This window comes from Diabrotica undecimpunctata, chromosome 10 (genome assembly GCF_040954645.1).
Source record: "Diabrotica undecimpunctata isolate CICGRU chromosome 10, icDiaUnde3, whole genome shotgun sequence".
NCBI classification, from domain to species: Eukaryota; Metazoa; Arthropoda; class Insecta; order Coleoptera; family Chrysomelidae; genus Diabrotica; species Diabrotica undecimpunctata.
This window is the reverse complement of record NC_092812.1, coordinates 27338096-27359925: the sequence shown is the minus strand read 5'-3', so window position 1 is coordinate 27359925 and position 21830 is coordinate 27338096. Positions and strand designations below refer to the sequence as shown.

General features: G+C 34.0%; 1 protein-coding gene across 7 annotated transcripts in view; it reads left to right on the top strand.

Moving 5' to 3' along the window:
- EndoA (SH3 domain containing GRB2 like, endophilin-A) overlaps positions 1-21830 on the top strand; it is a 254127-nt gene that overhangs the window by 157365 nt on the left and 74932 nt on the right. For all 7 annotated transcript variants that reach the window (XM_072546091.1, XM_072546090.1, XM_072546093.1 and 4 more), the window contains 3 exons: positions 6514-6582; positions 14608-14958; positions 19551-19617. In XM_072546091.1, coding sequence (XP_072402192.1) covers positions 6514-6582; positions 14608-14958; positions 19551-19617 — 487 coding nt within the window. The remainder of the gene's footprint in view (positions 1-6513; positions 6583-14607; positions 14959-19550; positions 19618-21830) is intronic.

Below are 21830 nucleotides of genomic sequence, written 5' to 3'. Positions count from 1 at the left end.
ATTACTATATACAATTTGTCTATATTGATATCTTGAAATTTTATTTCGATGGATCTTTTTATTTATTTTTCTTTGGTTGGGAAAGAAGAAACATAACAATATATATATATATATATATATATATATATATATATTATTGACTCCAACCCATCCAAAACAGTTATATATTTGTTCCAAACGAGTCACAAGTACTTCTTTTTTCTTATATATATATATATATATATATATATATATATATATATATATATATATATATATATATATATATATATATGTATATATATATATATATATATATATATATACAGTAGACTCCCGCTATAACGAGAACTAAAATGACAGACTAATTACCTCGTTATAAGCCGATCTCGTTATATCAGACAATCATAATACTGTGCATACATAGGAATCTGTAGTTTTCTAAACCATTAACTTCCTATAGTGAAGCCATTCGGAGCAATATAAGATGCTAATAAATATTGTTTGAATGGCGTTTTTGAAAAAAAGTTATTTACTTATATTGTCAATGAAATATATTAAAACATAAAAGAGTTGTTTACTTTTATTATCAATGATATACGTTAGAACAAAAAAAGCTGTACTTAAATTTTTTTCCAACTACATAATGTATAAATCGTATTTTCAAGGATAACATAAACTATTGCTTCTGCAATTTTAAGAAATTCTGTTATTTTTAACTGCTTTAAATGGTCCAGTATCATTCTATCATATATTTTCTAAAGATGTGAAACAGTTGTATTTATTCATTGTAAAGAAGTTTATTGCGGGCTGCAGTGTTAAGTTTATTGAGGGGCTGTTTGAAAAGATATTTATTTATAGCCACGACCGGACTAAAAATGTAAAAAACACGTTTTTGGATCTTATTTATAATATATCTCTCGTTATAACCAAATTTGCCTCGCTATAGACGGTTATAGTTCAATAGAAATTTCACGGGACATCTAATGTATCTCGTTATAAGCGAAACCTCGTAATAACCGTGTTCGGTATAGAGGGAGTATACTGTATATCCTTTTAAATGAATCTCCCAGATTTAACCATACGGCTACGCTCCCTCTGAGGGGAAAATTCACTCACGTAAAAAGGATTGAGCTCTGGTGGGACTCTTTCCATGTTATCGAGTCCTAGGTGACTTGATACGTCGGTGTATCTCCCAAAAATTTTCGCCAGCATCTGGACGTCGATAGTAGCACAGCTTTCTGCATGATCTTATATATGTGTTCATTTATACCCAGCTTTTTTTATGTTTTCTAGGAGGTTCTTCGGAATGACTGCAGTGGTAGAAAGAATAATAGGTATCGTCTGTGTACTTTCCATTCTCCATTGTCTCCTTATTAGTATTTCCAGATCTCTGTACTTGGCGATCTTTTCGTTGTGCTTAACACGCAGATTATTGTTGTTAGGTATCGCCACATCGATTATTGTTGTTTGTCTTGTTAGTTTATTAACTAGCACGAGATCTAGTTTATTATGTGCTATAGTTTGGTCTGTGAGCACAGTGCGATCCCAATATAGCTTGTAGTTGTCATTCTCAAGCATACTCTCAGGAACGTGATGATGGGAACATGATAATATGGGAGATGGTTTGTTTGTAGAAGTCCCAGTTTAAAAGCTATCTCTTGATGGACGATCTTCCCTACTGAGTCATGTCGTTCCTTATATTCAGTTGCAGCAAATGCCTGGCAGCCTACGGTAAGATGTTTGATAGTTTCTTGGGCTTGACATCCATATCGGCATTTGTCGTTTTGGACCTGTGGATCTTTGACGATATATTTCAGGTAATTTTTGATTGGTATAACCTGATCCTGAATGGCGAGTAATGAACCTTCTGTTTCAGGGAACATCTTTCCGGATGTCAGCCGATAGTTCGACGCTATATTGTCGACATAGTCTTGATTGACTTCATTCGGATGTCGCCTGTGCAGAGGTTTACCCATCCAGATGCGCATTTTTTCGTTCTTAGTAAGATGGTTTATGCGCATTTCTTGTTCCCTCAGTTTGATAGGTATTGTGTCATCTACTGCCCAAATCGCGCGATGAAGAGTAGACGTCTCCGCCTGCACCTGGAAATAAGTTCGTAAATTAGTAATCTGTTTTTCTAATTGCTCACTTATATCAATAAGTCCTCGTCCTCCTAAATACCGCGGCAATGTCGTTCTTTCTACTGGACTTCGAGGATGGTGTTTTTGTGCCTTTGTGAGATGTATTCGTACTTTTCGCTGAAGAGTTTCTATATCCGTTTTAGTCCACTTAATAATCCCAAATGAGTAGCTAAGCGCGGAAAATGCGTAGGTGTTTAATGCGTTAAACAAATTTTTACTATTAAGATATGAGCGGAGTAGCTGTTTCACTCTTCGTATGAACTTTGATGTTAATTCGATTTTCATTTGTTTATGATCAATTTTCCTCTCGTGCTTTACTCCTAGATATTTATACATGTCATTTTCGCTCATAGCCTCGATGTTTTGGCCATTTTGCATATTGAATCCTCCGGGCTGAACCTTCCCCTTGACTATAATTTAGTACACATTTGTCTAACCCAAAGTGCATACTGATATTATTTTAAAAAGTTTCTACAGTTTTTAGCATTTCATCTAAGTGATTTCGAGTGGAAGCCATTAGTTTCAACTCATCCATACACAACAGATGATTAAGCTTCGCCACTACAGTATTGTTGTTTTTAATGCTAAAACCTGATTCAGTGGAGTTCAATAGCTGGGATAGTGGGTTCATCGCTAGACAGAACCACAATGGACTCAGCGAGTATCCTTGGAATAGGCCGCGGTTAATTGCGATATTTTCCGTTTCGATATTGTAAATATTTATAATAATATTAATCTTATTATTATTAAATCTGTATTTAATTTTTTATAACCAATTTTCCACGCTTTAAAATATAATCGATGCCATATTGTACTGTGAGTATACATAAAACCCAATACCAGATACAATTTCTAAATATCTAAGATTCCTTAGCCTCCCTTTTTTATGGTGATCGAAAGATCTTTTTTCTTGTTTATTCCTCTTGTTACCTAATGATGGTAATTCTATCAAACCACGAAATTTTAGTACGTACTAAAATTTCGTTGACGGCTAGCAAGCAAATCAAAGTCACAGATTTTTCATTATAGGGATTTAAAGTTCTCCTTCGACCCGATATAAAAGTATACAAAGGATATAGATAAGATTGAATAATTCGCTAGCTATTTTTAAATTAAAATGCTGGACTGCAAGGAAAGATTTAGTTTGAAAACACCTTTGTATTTGAATTCCTCCAACTGTCTAACCAATAGTCTACAATCTAAAGCAATGTTACTATTTTTATATAATCACGTATATATATATATATATATATACATATATATATATATATATATATATATATATATATATATATATATATATATATATATATATATATTGTTATGCTATTTAAATTGTATTATATTGCTTACTTAGGAAAAATCCTGTCTATATTTATTAAATGATCTAATCTCCAATTAATCACAATAAATCAGCATTAATTAATTACAATCTCAGGCTATTTAAATTGTACTATTTACCTTTGATCGTGGATTCAAAATATTTTCCAATTGGCTTCCTAATCGGGATAGGTAATATGACCTGAATAAAATACATAGAATTTCAACTGAACTATATGTGAGATGTCCTTTATTTTAATGAAATTTTATATAACAATCAATCCTGTAATATTTGCAATATACTAACTTTAAATATATGAGAAGTTGTTTTCTATCATGGACCCAAATGTTATTTTACATTGATTTGTAATATGTGTTATAACTAAGCTCTTTTTATAATTCTTTTTTTTTAAGTGATCGTAAAATTAACTGTCTCTATTCTTTATTCAATTTATTTAATTAATAAATGAAAATCACACTCCGGCTCTAATGAAAATTGACTGACCTTTCCTTCTCTGCCGTTGCAATTCTATGGCCACGCCACAACAAAAAAATCCTTTCTCTGCTTCTGCTCCTATTGTGGTCCAGATGACGTACACCTTTCTCCTATCTGTCACTGTATCTGCAACCCAACAACTCGTGTTAGTCTATGCAGCCTGTTTGAGCCAATCTCCGCGCCTGTTTACAACTCCAAATGTTTCCGGCTTCGTCTGCTTTTAATATTCTTATACCCTTTGGTTTTCTATCTCTCTGTACCCCGTTCCTCACACTGGTCAGCTTTTACACAGCAAATAAACACACCCGGTAAATTACGTCTTCGGGACTTCAAACAAACACAAATCACAAAGCTCCTTCCTTCTTGGACGACCAAAACTGACTAACTCACCTTTTTTTCTCTCTCCTATCTCATAGCCAAAACCAACCTCCTTGCATTCAAAAATTGACCAATAAAAATCATCCACCTCTTGTGACGTATATCGTTACCAACCAACTCTCTCTATAAAACGTCATTCGGGTAATTCCAGAAAACAACCTTCTTTAATTATTCTAACTAAATCTATCTGCTTTACAAATATTTCTTACTAATAGCTACAAACGATACCTGTTTCTCAATTCAATGTCTTTTGTTAATAAACTTTTACCGATATAATCTTTCGGGGAGAAAACCACCGCAAATCCCGGTCTATTGTTCAACACTTTCCATATACACTTTTATTCTGGGTAAATCCATTCCACAATAACCGACTTATTTAAATTTCTTATCGATAATATTTGAAAGTCTTGTCTCTGAGGCCTAATGAATAATTCTTCGAACAACTTAAAATACATATTTTGTCTTATACAGGATGTTTGAAAATTTATATGCCCGTGTCTTTATGAAATATCAATAATTTTAATTTTTATTTAAGTAATAAAATTTGTATATCGGTTTTTTATTGCTTATGGACATTCAAAAGTACAACAATATATATATATATATATATATATATATATATATATATATATATATATATATATATATATATATATATATATATATATTCGTCGATTCACTTTGTGACGACCGAACCTGTAGTTATACTATAGCGTGACAATTGCAACATATTAGCGATTTCCGAATTGGATTTTCCAGAATTAAAACCTCTAATAATGATTGAACAAATTTTCTCATCGATAACTTTACCTCGACCCATTGTACAATCCACAAACGGCAAAAAGCTTTACAATACTACAAAATACATTTGACATTAACTGACAATATTATTGTTTTGATATCATTTTTCCATAGCTACCTCTGGATTTAACGTAATTATGAAAAAATCAACGTATGTTGACATAAGTGAATGCATAGCCAGGGATTAGTGAACTTTTTTTCATTGTTGAAAATAAATAAAAAACCATAAGGATAATGTGTTTAATAAATATTAACAAAAATGTCATATTAATTAATATGGGAACTTACAAAAACATGCAGAGTATAATTTATTTATGGTAATCGGCTTACACTGCAAATTCCATAGGTGGGCCAACTGATATGGGAAGGGACTCATACTTTACATCCATCTTATATATAGTTAAGGTAAAAAGTATCCGCATATCTCGCAACCAGGAAAAAGATAGGTATAAAAGGTGGCAGGCAACCATAAATACGTATTTCTGACGATTTGGTCGTCACCAGTACGATGTAGCCCAGTTAGTAGGTTAGTAAGTGCTGCAGTTCTCCAGAAGTCCCTTTCTGTTACTAGTATAAGATTTCTTGGTTGTCCTCCTTTGCACATCTACCCTGTTTTTTACTTTTCTTCTAATCCACATTATATCGTATACAGGCTTTCTTGTCATTTACTCTAGGTCGTCATATTATTGTGCTGTTATTATCTAAGTGTATACAGGGTGCAGTCTAAAGCTTGAAACTTCTATATCTTCGTTAAGGTACTGTTGCCGTCTAGAATTCTAAAAATTGACATATTTTTAATATTTTTTTTTCGTATCTAATCTATTAAACATGGCAATTAAACCTTTTGTTATATTATTATATAACTTTTGAAGACTAAAAAAAATTTCTTTTGTTGCTGCATTTTAAAGATGGCGCCAACAATTTTTGGTCCAAAAATTACTGCTCCATGGTGTATAGTTAATCTCTGGAACGGCATATCTGAAACATAAAATTCGAAAAGGGTTTAAAAAAGTGCCCTTATGTTATATTTTTCCAGAAAAATTGAAAATATTAAAAAACAACAAAGTAGCGGATATTTGAAAAAAATGTTGACAAAAATTGACCTTTTTTTTTCGACTTTTCCAGTCAAAAAAATTTTATTTATTATATATATTATTTTTTTTGTCAAATTGTGATAAACTATTATTAGATAAATTATTATCCAGGCTAAGATTTGATTTTCGACTCATGTACCAATACATGATTCCTGTAGATTAAATTGAGTTGAAAGCGCTTCGTCCAGGATGCTTCACCTTTTTTTTTAAGTAAACGTTATTATACCTAGTTATGCTGCTCTTTATTTTAATTCCTTGTGATTGCAGATGGCTTTATTACATTTAATATTTTTTGTTGCAGTATGTCACGGAAAAAATGGGAGGTGCGGAAGGTACCAAACTGGATCTGGATTTTATGGATATGGAAAGGGTAAGTCGAATAATTATTCCATATTTTTCAAGAGATTAACGCATAAATCTTTTTAAATTCCAAAAAATTGGAATATGGAAACTATGGTAAAAATTTGAAGATATTATAGTTTAATCAAAGTATTAAAGTTTATTCAAAAATCAAAGTAAATTAATGTTAGTACAATAGAACATATTTATCTGGAACCGCGGACAAGAGAAGCGATAGAGAGGGTCATGTATGCGGCGTTGCCTAATCGATTATTATTTTAGAAGTTTGTTTTTGAACTGTAAAATAATTAATACTCCATAATTACAATAATGGTTTTATAATATATTTATTACTAAAATCGAAGTTGTTTGAGGTAATTGATAAAATATGTTATTAGGTGAAGTATTCGTCATAATTATTAAAATGAACAAAAGTCTATTAAATTAGAAAGCTAATAAAAAGCTACTTAGGTACAATAAATTGTTTTCAATGATAGTGGTAATATCTTATAAAAATCTACTTAAAGTTTTTATTCAAATATCATCAAAATCGCTGTTTTCGCTGTCTGATCCTCTACATTAACAACCATATTAGCCACGACTACATCAATTAATGGCTCTTTTGATATTAATTTACGTTCAGTTGCGATGACTTTTTCAGTTATTTTTTTTCCATTTTTCCACAAGTTTACATTTACATTTACATTTACATTTACGTTTACATTTAAAGTTTACATTTCTGTCTCTCATATAGGATTTGAAAGCTGTCCAAAACCATTTCAATAGGGTTCAAATCGGGATGGTATGGTGGGAGTCTAAATTCATCATATCCTTGTACTCGTATAATTTTATCGATTGCATATTTTACATATCGAGGTTTATGCAATCAGACTTAACATAGAAGCAATATATGGAATATTTTTTTCTCGAAATCATTCCTGCATAACACACTTCTTCGATGAGGATGTGGGACATTCTTCCTGTTTATTATGGTATATTGCATTATCCAACACTCTTACACCATTTGGAGGCAAGTTACGCAAAAGTTGTTCTTCCAACCATTTTTTAAAATTTGTAAAGTGCATGTCATCATGATAGTCTCCAGATTTTGACGTCGACTTTCACCTCAAATAAGATCCAGGAATAAAACCTTTTTCATTTCCTGTCCCAAACCATAATTAAATGTTGCCCTTTTGACAAGCGTTTTCTAAGTCCATTATTACTGGTGTCACGCCAATTGTTTTTGGAAACATGTCCTTCAGGTATTGCAGCCTTAATTGTCGAATTACGTGTTTTTCTATTAACATTTTTCTATTGAAATTTCTTGACTGTGGGAACTTGTTGATCGCTAGGATGAAAATTATATATCTGCTTCCGTAAGCTACATTGATCACATGCATCTAGCTGTATTTTTGAGATTTTTATCGTTTATTAGGTGTGGAAAAGCCAAAGCTTTCTCCATTTTCAACCTCACGACTCTCTTTAGCGATTTTTTAACGCTGTGTAGCGTGATTAAATAAAACGAGCGGTTCGAATTTATATACATACATTTATTTATAACTTTACAGTTCGGTAGTATCTTAATAACTAACTCTACTTCTAAAATCGCGTCATATATATACCAAAAGTATTAAGTTCCAGAACATTCGGGAGTTGTCCCACCTCTAATTCGCCTACGTGACCGTTCGTGACGTTCTGTCTCTCACTCGATGGATCTCGAAGCTTCTCGAGGTGTATTAGAGATGCAATGCAATCGTTACCTGGGCCATCTCGAAAGCATGTTCGTAACACTGCTCCCCTCTTAAATCTGACCGTCCCGATCAGCAACTCTATATGTAGACACAGGATGGCGGAATCTACAGGACTCTCCAGCTCTGCATGAACCCTTTAGAAAGAAATAACAGTCTACTGACTTTGAAGGATACGATTTCATCGGGTTAATGCAACACACAGTAATTCGTACGCCGGTTTCTCGGAAGATCACTTCAAGCATGCTTCTGACAATCTTCCAGTCCAGATTATCTAGTGCATGACCCATCTTGAGTAAGGCCAAATTCTTGATGTCGTAATTGCACAAAATTTTCTTCAAATTAGTTAGAGCACGCCATATATCCTCGTAGCTTGCCCTGTCTGTATACGACTTCCTGGTCACCATATACAGCAAAGATCGAGAACCATCTTCTAATCTCATTACTCTTCCAACTTTAGGCTGCTGGTTTTTTAACTCGTCCAAACGACCGAATTTCTTAAAAAATACGGATGAGATTCCTTTAGTCATCTCAAGATCTTGAGCAACACAGTGGGCTAGAGAGACGTTATGCGGAACACTAAAAAGATCCTGCTGAACTTCTGTGGTTACGCCGAATCTAGCACTCTTTCTCTCTGCGTAATTTGTCATAAATTCATTAAAGCTTGGTCGCCGGTCATCTTTGATCTCATGTTGAAGGGTTCGTGCTTCTTCTGTTTCATTTGAGCCAGCATATGGTGCAAGACGATTTATGTGAACTACTTTTGGTTTACATTTCGGCAACTTCTTAATTCGGTATATTACGTCATTTATTTTCTTTTTAATTTCACACGGACCTTCCCATTGTCTTTGTAGTTTGGGAGACAAGCCTCGACGACGTTGTGGATTATAAAGCCAAACAAGATCACCTACTTCATAGCTTTCACTCTTGCATCGAGAATCATATTGATCTTTCATTCTGTCATTGGCTATCTGGATATATTTATTTCCATCATTTGTCTCTGGAAGTGGACCTGCAATGTCGATTGCTACTCTTTCCATAGGACTACCAACATTGTACTGTTTCATGGGTGCCCCCTTTTTACCAGCTGGACCATTACTGGTTGCACACAGTTCACATTTCCGGCACCATCTTCTTACATCATCTTTACAGTTCACCCAATAGAACCGTTCTCGAACCTTTTGCAGAGTCTTCGTGATACCAAAGTGTCCACCTGATGCACCGTCATGCAACTGACGCAATACTTCTGACACTTTACTTTTAGGTACAATTAACTGAAGCTTAGTTTCTGTACCATCATCGTTCTCAAAGGTTCTATACAGAAGATCATCTTTCAGTACTAGGCAATTCCATTGGCTCCAGTAACACTTAACTTCTGGACTACATGCACTAATGTCTTGCCAAGAAGGTCTTTCACTTTGACGCATCCAATCCAATACTCTTTTTATACATGAATCATCTGCTTGAGCGTCTTGTAGCTGTTGAGGCTGCCATTGCTCATTAATGACGGTGGTTCGTCTCGCGGGGCAAAGTCGTTCTTCTAATTCAAGACAATGATTACGATTTGCACTGTATGGCCGTCTTGACTGAGCATCAGCATTTGAATGACTTTTTCCAGCCCTGTGTTTGATTTGTTCTAGCTTTCTGACTGTTGTATTATTTTCTTGCAATTTACGACGAATGTGACCTACGTCGTTACCATTCCAACATCTGGGTTCACGTCTCTTCGGCATCATGTCACGAACTACTTTCCGTACGATTTCCTCCAGACGTTTTTCGTTTTGTTCGTCGCTCTCTTCAGAGGTTCGTACTCGATAGCTCCGTGAAAGTTGACTAGCTGTTTCATGTTCTAAGGCAATAGCGAGCGCTTCATCTAAAACTTTCGGTCTTGCTAGTCGTAAAGCTTTCTGTAGTTCAATGTCTCTTAACCCATTGACGAAGGCATCTACAGCAATTTCTTCCAAAATGTTGTCTGGTACCTCTGGATAGGCCAACAGCGCTATACGAGCAATATTTGCTTCAAATTCTTGCAAGCTCTCACTTGCTCGTTGGATTCTACTTCTTATTTGTACTTTGTAGACTGGTTGTAGATGGGCATCTCCGTAACGTTTATCTAGTCGAGTGAACAAGGTCTGGTAACATTTTTCTTGACCCTTAGGAATTGATCTTAGGATATCCGCAGCATCACCTCGTAAAGCAGCAGTCAAGGACACAGCTTTTTCTTGTTCTGTCCAATGATTGGCTGTCGCAATAGCTTCAAATTGTCTAAGGTATATGGACCAAGAGGACTTTCCATCAAATGGTGGCAATTTGAATCTCATATGATGTGTCATTTCGTCTCTCGGTGATTCTTCTTTCACTACCGGATCTAAGGCTACCGTATTAACTGGTGGTAGCACTTTTGTGTTACTTATCATGGTCTCTAATTGTTTGATCTTCTCTTCTACTTTATCGAATGTTCTTGAGACTTCTTCAAATTTCTCATTGTTTTGAATACATATTTCTTTAATTATTTGTGAAGTCTCGTCGAATCTTCTAAATACATTCTCGAATGTTTCATCGAATCTTTTGGGAACATTCTCTAATTTATTATCATCTCTTTTAGAAGATTCTTCAATTTTTTTCGAGACATTCTCAAATTTTCCATCAATTATTTTCGTTAAAACTGCTTCTTCTGTTGATTGAAACTGGAATGTCTCTGGGTCTTCTCCATTCTTGTTAAGCACAGTCTTCAGTCGTTCTTGGAGTATCTTCTTGGACCCACTGCAGTCTTCATAGCGTTCTTCTAGCTGCTCACGCAACTGTTTTACTGACAGTTCTACTAGCAGCATCTTTGGTCAGGCACGCGTACTTTTTAAAATGTTAAAAAGTCTTTTTCAAAAGTCACTGCTGAATTTATATTTAAATAAATCAATTATCCTCACACCGTGACACCACTGTAGCGTGATTAAATAAAACGAGCGGTTCGAATTTATATACATACATTTATTTATAACTTTACAGTTCGGTAGTATCTTAATAACTAACTCTACTTCTAAAATCGCGTCATATATATACCAAAAGTATTAAGTTCCAGAACATTCGGGAGTTGTCCCACCTCTAATTCGCCTACGTGACCTGTTGTTCTGTCTCTCACTCGATGGATCTCGAAGCTTCTCGAGGTGTATTAGAGATGCAATGCAATCGTTACCTGGGCCATCTCGAAAGCATGTTCGTAACAGCTGGATAAACTGACACATAAAAATTTAATATTATATAAACTTGTTCTCTTATTCGATTATTTCATATCTTTATATAACAAAACTTTTTTTTATATTTGATTTGTAACAAAAAAACTGTAATCTAAGTTTTCAAAACAATAACATATTTTTAAAATATAAATATGCATCAATTTACCTGTCAAAGCAGCTACTAATTCTTTTACTTTGGATAACTCGGTAAGAAAAGCATTTGATTCTGATTCCTGTTGCGTAAATTTTAAAATAGAGTAAATTATTTCACTGAGACAATTCGATTTTTTACGGCATATACGTTACTCATTTTAATAAAAAATTATTTCACATCTTATGATATCAAAACTCTACAAAAAAAATTTCACGAACTACGAAGTTATCTGATAACGTTGCAAACCGACTAAATTCGGTGTCTAATGCTAACTAAAGATGTTTACGCTTTGCTTACTTTCAGACAACTGAATAGTCATTCCTCAATATACTGGAAGAATGTTCTTGAAGGTTGCAGCTACAGTGGTACCTCGACATACGAGTGTAATTCATTCTGTAATCTTGCTCGTATGTCAAAGCAATTTTCCCCATTGAAATGAACTGAAATGTCAATAATTCGTTCCAGTCCCCAAAAAAACACGTTAGTTATTTTTGTTAAGTGTTTTTAAATAAGAAAAATGTATTTAAAAGAAGAAACATTTATTTATAAGTAACAAAAAATACATACATATTCTGTAAAAGCATAAGAAAAAGTGAAGTGCTTACGGAAGCGCATAATTTTCGTCAGTGGTCTTCGCTTTTTTCGTCACACTTCATCTGCAGATCGTTTAAAAAAACTGTCCAAGGATTTTTGTTTCTTCCTCCCTTTCAGAATAATGCGGAAATGTGTTATGCAAGTTTCGTTAAAAAGTAAAGTTCGTGTAACCTTCTGGCTAAGGTCTTGGTGGCAAGTTTCGTTGATCAACACCGATGCACGACCAGTTGTCACTTTTTCGGGTTGATTTTTATCCACGAACTCTGAAACTTTCTCCGTCAGGTTTGTGTTCTCCGTCACCTCAAAGCAGCGAGTTAATCTATCTTTCATAGGCTTTTGACCTGGTGTCGTCTTCTCCTCTGTCGTTCTTCTTCTTCTTGTGCCACTCCTATCGGAGATTGGAAATCATCAAGGCTATCCTGACCTTGTTTACAGCTGACCTAAAGAGTTCATTAGTGGTACAGCCAAATCACTCTCTCAAATTACGCAACCATGACATTCTTCTACGGCCTGGATTCCGTTTTCCTTCTATTTTTCCTTGCATTATATTTTGAAGTAATGCGTATTTATGTCCTCTCATCAGGTGACCCAAATATTCGAGTTTTCTTCGTTTGATCGTTGACAAAATTTCTGGGTCTTTTCCTATCCTTCGCATTACTTCAAAGTTTGTATTCTTTCAACCCAACTTATCTTCAGCATTCGACGATAGCACCACATCTCGAAACTTTTAATATTTTTTATATTGTTCTGCTTGAGAGTCCAGGCCTCTACACCGTATAATAGCGTGTTAAATATGTAGCCCCTTAGCATTCTTAATCGGAGAGGGATGGTTATATCTCTCTTGCAGAAGAATTTCCTCATCTTTATGAAAGTGGCCCTGGCAATTTCGATACGTCTTTTTATTTCATTGTTTTGGTCTCCAGTTTCGTTTATTGAAAGTCGTTATGTAAGTCCTATTCGGCATCTTTTTCCAGAAAAGCCCTGTCTCGTCACAGTTGAAGACTTGCTGGGAGATGTATGCGTTGGCTTCTATCAGTTCGAAAAACGTTTTAATGAAAATGTAAACCTCAGCTGCTTTCACATCCGAACTTGCTGCCTCACTATGCCTGATGACGGAGGAAATGCTGGTCATTTTTCTAAAGCTGTCAAACCAGCCCCGACTGGCTTTAAACTAGTCTTCTGATTCATCATTTGTGGAAGTGTGTGGGATCTGCTTCAGCAAATCTTCGTAAATCGCTCGTGCCTTCTCACATATGATGCTTTGTGTTAAGGTTCCTCCTTGAAGCTGCTTTTCTGTAATCCTTACCATTAGTAGTTTTTCCATCTTTTCATGGAGAGAAGTCCGGAGCTTAGAAATTATTGTAACGCCCTTAGCTGGCATTATACCGTTTATCACTTCCTTCCGTTTAAGTACATATCATTGATTTGGTACGCCCGTACATCCTCGCCAAGTCAGTTACTCGTACACCTTACTCATGTTTTTCAATGATTTCACGTTTTACTTCAATAGACATCATCTTCTTCTTCGAACCCATGGTTGTAAAAATAAATGTAATAATGTACAAGAAGCACAAAACGCGAACCCAACTTATAAAAAATACTTCGAAAATGAGGGAAACAAGAAAGCAGACAGACTGAGGTCTATAGTAAAAAATTACACAGTGTAAATTACACCGACATCGAGAGTGCAATATGGTTAGTATTAGAATCCGAATTTTTGTCGGATTTAACTTCCAATGACCATTTAATTTGTCGGTTCAAGTAATAGTCACGTACAGACCCGTAAAATGATATTTATGGCGAGGCCGTAAAGATCTATTATCAGTAAAACTACCTTTTATTTACAAAGCAAATTAAAAATAGTCAAATAAGAGGTATGAATTTGGATAAAAACCGATTCCTCAACCAAATATAGCTCGCTCCGCGGCTCGTATTTGAAAACACTCGTATATTAGGGCGCTCGTATATCGAGGTACCACTGTATTTGTGTCCATCTATATTATATCTTATTAATCAACAACATAAGCTGCTTGTACTGGACATGGAACTAAAAAAGCGAAACTAAACCAAAATATCGGAGAGGACCACAAAAAATTAAATGGTGGATGCTAAGAGATAAGAAGGAAGGTTTATTCAGTGCAAAAATAGGAGAAAATGTACTTTATTTTCGTAGTAAATCTTAAAATACACAGGTTAAAACCTCCCAAAAGTTTTGTATTTAATTTGATTTCTACTTATAATACGAAAATAAATATACATGGCTGTGTTATAAAAATTTATTCTTCTTTTAATGTTATTATTTAAATAACTGATATTTCTTTTTGTTTTAGAAAACTGACGTGACGGTAGAACTGGTGGAGGAGTTACAAGTAAAAACAAAAGAGTTCCTACAGCCAAACCCTACGGCAAGAGCCAAGATGGCTGCCGTCAAAGGTATCAGTAAACTTAGCGGTCAAGCGAAATCGAATACTTACCCCCAGCCAGAAGGTGTACTAGGAGACTGTATGCTGACGTATGGCAAGAAATTAGGAGATGATAGCCCTTTTGGATTGGCTTTAATCGAAATGGGAGAGTCGTTAAAGCAAATGGCGGATGTTAAATACTCATTAGATGATAATATTAAACAAAACTTTTTGGAACCTCTGCATCACCTCCAGACTAAAGATTTGAAAGAAGTAATGGTAAGTGATCGATATGCATAATTCTTTCATCATATTAAAATCCTTGGAAAGTTGATTCTTTTGTTTGTAGATTTAGTAATTATTTTACTTTGTTGTATACTTCTTAATCTTATCGCATTTGGTATAGCACTGTTTTGAACACATCAGTGGTATATTCATAAATTAATAACTACCGAGCTCACGTCCTGTTACAATCGCTTCATTAACAATTAAAAAATAATGATTTAAATTTGTGAAATTCCATAACAAAAATAGCTCACTTGAGAAAGGCACTCTGCCGAAACAGCTGTAGTGATAATTAATTATAATAAAAATTTGTGGAAGTGTTGAAAAGAAAAATAACTTCATTGGTTATTTCTGGACCTTTTTCATTTAGTCTATCATCTGTGGATGGTGGAGCACAAGGTCTGAATGTATTATTTCCATCTCTCCAGTTTGTCTTCTCTAACTACAATTATTTCGTTATTATCATTTCTTAATATTGTATCTTCAACAACTATTCAACATGTTATAAAAGAAAAACACCAAAAATGTGGACACACGTTTAGCCGTATAAAAGTTTTATTTTGAAAAACTGTCATTACTGCCACAGTTTGTTTCGAAGACTGGTTCACTTCTCTTTTATTGCCAACAATAAAACACATTCCTGACATTAAAGTGGTAATTGGTGACAATTTATCGTCCCATATATCATTAAAATATTTACAGCTTTGTGAAGCAGAAAACATTCGTGCGTCTTCCTGCCAATTCTACTCACCTAACACAGCCATTAGATGTCGCTTACTTTCGACCAATGAAAATAGCTTGGCGAAATATTTTGGTAGAATACAAAACACTGAATGTTAACACCAACTTAATCCCAAAAAGCACCTTTTCCACCCTTTTGAAAAAACTGGTTGAAATAATTAGTGTAAATAGCGAAAAGTGGCTTTAGAAAATGTGGCATTTTTACCCTAAACGCAGAAGAAGTACCACCCAGAATTCCAAACTATAAAACTGATGCTATGCAAGTACCTTCGAGAGTAAGTGATGCTGTTTTAAATTTTCTTGCAAAAAAAGGGGATTACAGTCCATAGCTGATGGAGTTGTTAAAAGAAAAAGGAAAAATGGAAATTGCAGCAGGAAAAAGTATCTGTGCTGAAGATGTTTAAAGCCAACAAGAAGCTGCAATTGCAAAAAAGCGGCTAAGAAGAAGCCAGTAAAAGAAAATGGCAGTACAAGAAAATCAAAAACGAAAACTGGAATGGCAGCAAAACGTAACATTGGAAGGAAAACTGAACTGGCGAGCAATCAAGCCAATAATCAGATTTGCGAAACGAGAAAGAAAATCTACAACATGAGGTCCTCGGAGACGTTAATAACGAAGTTGTACTTGGCAGTAGCCTAGATCAAGAAATCTCTGAACAAGCGACCATTGCTGCAGCTGGCTCTAGTGAATTGCCTAAACATAAGATGGTAAAATAAACAAAACGTTTCAATAAAATACAAGATTTTGGAAACACTGCAGATACTACGTCGAATTCTGCATCTAATGAGAGCTATAGGAATAATGCAAATCTGCAATATTGATTTCACAGAATCATTGGAACTTGGAGATAACCGATATTTCTTTCCAGATTAAAAAAAGCTTGTAAATCGTTTTATTGTTCATTTTTTGTTAAGAAATTATGTTTTTGGGAACTTAGGGCCCTATGTAGTTTCATGTTAGTTTTAGTTTTTTTTGTTTTAAATTTAAATAAATATTTTTTATACCTAACAAAATGTTTGTTTCTGATTCATCTTGTAGGCTGACTTTAGCCGAAACAATAATAATCACAGAGCATAAATGTAAAATGTAGCTTGAGACAAAGTCACCCGACACTAGCAGGTAACTTTGCATACCACATATTTATTTTTTTATAATAAAGTAAGCGCTTCTCTGTGTTTTAGTATAATTTTTGTAAAAAAGTAGTCAAAAACTCAAATACAAATAAATATAGAAACATAAGTTTATATATTCAGAATACTGAAATCTACATTTAAACTTCGAAAGTGAGTAAAAGTCACCCGAAATTACAGTACATTTTTTACATCTGGGTATTTATAACGTGTGTTTAGCAACTGCGACATTTTTTGTATCCGCCCTTATTAGTTTGATGGGATTTAACTCTCAGTTATATCGAGGCAGTCTACAAACAAGTTTGATTTGGCTTTTAGTCATTTCGTCAACTATATATTTATCATAAAGTTTCTAATGTTCCTTGACAATTACTAATAGTATCACTTTGAGAAGCGAATCTTCGATAGGAAATTTTTTTTAGCATTCAGCCAGTCTATAATTTCAGACTTTTTGAAGCTGTCGTGGGATTTATTTTCCTTGAATGGTAGGGTGCATTATCTAAAACAATAACCGCTTTATCCTTCAAAGTAGATAAAGTTTTTTGGAACCATTTGAGTCCTAGTGATAGTCCACAATTTTTTCGATTCAAACGTCCACAACGTTCCAGGCACAAATCCGTCTTCACCTCCACACACAATAAGACGTTTACCTTTGCATGAAATTTAAAATAACTAATTTTAACTTTAATGTAGAACTTAACATAAATACCTAAAATATTATTGAGACTCACAGAAAGTCGCTGAAGTAACCGAAGAGTTACACCATACTTTTGATCAATTATGACCTATAGTAACCCAAGTCTCATTCAAATAATATACTTTTCTCTTACCGTGATTTTTAATTTTTTTTTCAAAAAGGCCCTCCTTCATGTCGTAATGTCGCCTCTCTATCTTAACATGCTATTTTTGTCACGCTTTTGAAATTTTAATTTTAATTGTTTTAATAATATGATATATATTTTAATTAATTTATAAAAAGTTGTACGTTTGAAATTTGATAAGTCCGGTTGTCGTTAATTTGGTTCAAAATTTTGTTTACTGTTGGAATTTCATATTTGAAAAATAATTAATGGACAATCCTCCTTATAGCACCGCTGGTAAAATCGTCAACATCGTGCAGTGTACTCTTCTTTGTTTTTGGTGCAGTTAAAGTGTGAGTAGGTCTGTAATCCTTTATTACTTTAAATACGCTGCTAGCACAAACACTAACCTTATTTCCTACTATTTTTTCCATCTCTTAATGTTCTTGTTCGATATTCTTTCATTTCGTTCTTATACACGTTTACAATAATTACTTCTTTAATTTCTACACTTAAATGAGTTTTTTTTTGTTTTTTTACTGGAAGAACTCAAATTCTACCAGTCAATTCTATCGTAGTTATGGAAAATGTCAGTTCCCACTCAAGATTAAAGCAAAGTAAATTATATTCAATAAAATTTAAGAAGTATGCTGTAGATGGAGGATCAAAGAACGTGAAATTACGGTGTTGTTATTACCACCGTATTATTGTGAACTTAACCAAATTGAACATTCTGGGTTCAAGTGAAGGGGAATTTCGCGAGGAATACCACCATGTTTAAACTTGATGCTATTCGTTAACTCGTAAATGACTGATATGATAGAGGAAACTATCTAATCTGAAGAGAACGTAATTTATTTATTTTATTTTCATTTATACAGACCGCTGTATTATTTTGCCATAAAAACTGTGCTATGAGGCATTTCGAGATATGCTATGATCCATTTCTAAATATGCCAAGTCTAGAATAATCGGTTATTATGCTGTTAGTATGGTTCTGATGATGTAAGTGGTTGCACCCTCTTATTATTAATGTATTCCAGACAGGACATTTTCATTTTCATCATCTTGAGAACATGAAATGTATTTTGAGGAACTTATGTACTCTACTGTATGTACGTAAAAATAAAGTAACCAAAATTAAAGCTAATATATTCTGATTGAACCAGTAGATCGTTTAATGATGACATTACATCTTCCGATGCAGCTGATTATAGAGTAACGAAAACCGGAAAGTTTGCTGAGTGGGTTTCCAGAGGGAGATACGATGTCTGAGTTTATTTCCTCTAGGGATAAATCGTTCCAGTATTAAATGAAAAATGAAATGAAATGAAATTTTCTTCAACCTAGTTTTTTGTGGGTATTTTCACGCGTTGTACCGATCGGTTTTAGTAGTTATGTTATGAATATCTTAAAGATATAAAAATTTTTATCGAGAAAGAGTTCCGAAAGAGAAAGGTAACGGTTCAAATATTGCCATCCTATTGTTTATAACTTCGTCGAAAATGCCCGTCAATTCTGACTGGTTATATCTCAGGAACCACTATTCGTAATACGACTTTTTTTCTTTCTAAAAGAAGCGTCTTGCTGAACCTTTTCCAACGCCGGCACCTGTTTCAAAATTTAATTTAAACCAATAGTTATCGAGATATTATATTTGTTTATAAGCTAAAAACTTGTTTACAATTTTAAAAAATTCCTTAGGCCGCCCAAATAGTTCGATTTGAATTCTGTAAAGTGCATTGGTTAGGTAAAGTGCTCTTTTATATGCAAAAACATTTCGGACAAATTTCTATATAGTTCAATTTTTGTTGTGGAAGATTTTAAAGAATTTCAATTAAAAAAACAATAAATTGCAAAATTTGCAAAATTATTATATTAAAATTATTATTTTTATATATTTTTTCTTTTTAGCATCATCGGAAAAAATTACAGGGAAGAAGACTCGACTTTGACTGCAAAAGAAGACGACAAGCAAAAGGTAAATTATTAAGTTTTCTTTTTCAATCTATATCTTCTTTATACAGTTATTAAACATTTTTCGATAACTATGCTACTGTTTGTAGGGACTTTTTTAAACAATTTTAAAAAATTATGTAGAAGTAAATAAAAAATAGTCATTGTACTGACAGATACCTTCGGTATATGCCAAGATCTATTGCCGCTCCCGGTTTCTTGCCTTCTTTGATAGTTCGTCAGTATATTAGAGCAACGCACTCTTCCCAGAACGTTTAGTATACTTCCAGGTTTTATGTTACGTAAATCCTCTTCGAATATCTTATACAGTGCTAGTCAAAAGTCCGTTCCCCCCCTCGTATCTTTTGAACGGTTATTGTTATAATAGTGAAATTTGGAGCGAGGTGATAAATAGACGTAGGCTTCTCAACTAGTCATAACAGGTGACGTAATAGTGACAGATGACGTTACAGCACCACAATATACAGGTATTGAAAATACTTATTCAGTCATAATAATTTTGTTTCAGTTTGAGCTCGTTTTGATTAATAAATTAAATAAATACTAAAATTGTAGCTTCTCATTTAATTAATAAATATTTAACAACCAGTTCTTATAGTAAGTGTTCAAAATGTGTTCCATCTACTTTCTGACAGTAATGCATCCTATGTACTAAACTCTAAACTCTTGCCGTACTCGTTCAAATGTGTCGGGGAAAATTGCCCTACATTCTTCAACAATTCATTGTTTCAAAATGTCAATATTAGATTTCAAGTATCCCCACAGAAAAAAATCTAATGGTGTGAGGTCCGGTGACCGAGCAGGCTATTCTATCGTACCTCGTCGTCCAATCCGTCCACCACGATATTTCTCATCTAGGTAACGTCTTACTGTACCATAATGGTGGGCAGGAGTACCATCTTGTTGAAACGTTATTTCCAAGTTGCCGAATTCATCTGGATTATCCTCCAGAATTTCAATTATTAACGGTTCAATTGCATTTTGTAACACCTCCAGATACACTTCACCGGTTAAGTTAGTATTGAGAAAAACAGGCCCACCTATGTGGTTTCCCAAAATAGCTGACCAAACATGTATGTTTTTTGGAAATTTAGTACCAATACCTCACATTGCGTGTGTGTTAACATTTCCATTGAGAGAAAAAGTACTTTCGTCACTAAAACAAATTCTTTTTATGTAATCGGGCTGTTGGTTAATTTTATTGGATATATTTTCACAGAATTCCAGTCTTCGGTCGGAGTCATAATCTGAAAGTTGGTACACAATTTTTAATTTGTATGGATGAAATTTGTTTTCAGCCAACACTCGGTGTACTGTCTTTTGACTGATTCCATAGATAGATGCAACTTAAGCTGTAGAAGAAGTAGGGTTCACTAGCATTTTTTAAATTGTCAATTTTTTTGTCATCACTAATTGTTGGTCGATCAGATCGTTTGACATCTTGAACACTATCTGTTTGTTTAGACATAAGGTCCTATTTAAAATTATCTGTCAAAGTGGCGCTGTAACGTCATCTGTCACTATTACGTCACTTGTTATGATTAGTTAAAAAGCCTACGTCAGTTTATTACGTCCCTAAAAATTTCACTATTATAAGTATAACCGTTCACAAGATACGAGGATGGGAACGGACTTTTGACTAACACTGTATAGTAATAACACGCTATAAGAAGTATTTACTTCTGTCTTCACTTTCCAAGTGCCACGTTCTTTATTCATTATTTAAACAATGATCCCGTTGTATAAATCATTTACTTTCTTGAAAATATCTTTTGTTTTCACCTAAACTTTGATATAAAATTTGATCCAGCCTGTACTGAATTACATTTTGATTTATGTGTATTGTAATTTTATTTGATACTTTTTATCCAAGTTGAACTGGTTACATCTTTTAACAGGATGAGTTTCCGCTTGAAAAATGCCTTGCATTCTGCCTAGGTTTTCAGTGCGAGTGTGTAGCTCTAGGCTCTTCTCTAGATACTCCTATTCCAGTTTTTTTTTGGCTGTGTTAGAACTGTCTGTGCGCTTGGAACCGTCTGTACGCTTTTACACTTGGAAATCGCCAGTTGACAAGGTCGATAAAATCGTTAGAAACCAAATTGACTATATTTTAATAAACCACAGATACCGAAACGCAATACAATCGGTGAAAACGTACCCAGGTGCAGACGTGGCGTCGGACTACAATCCTCTTGTAGCAAAATTACAACTTCACTT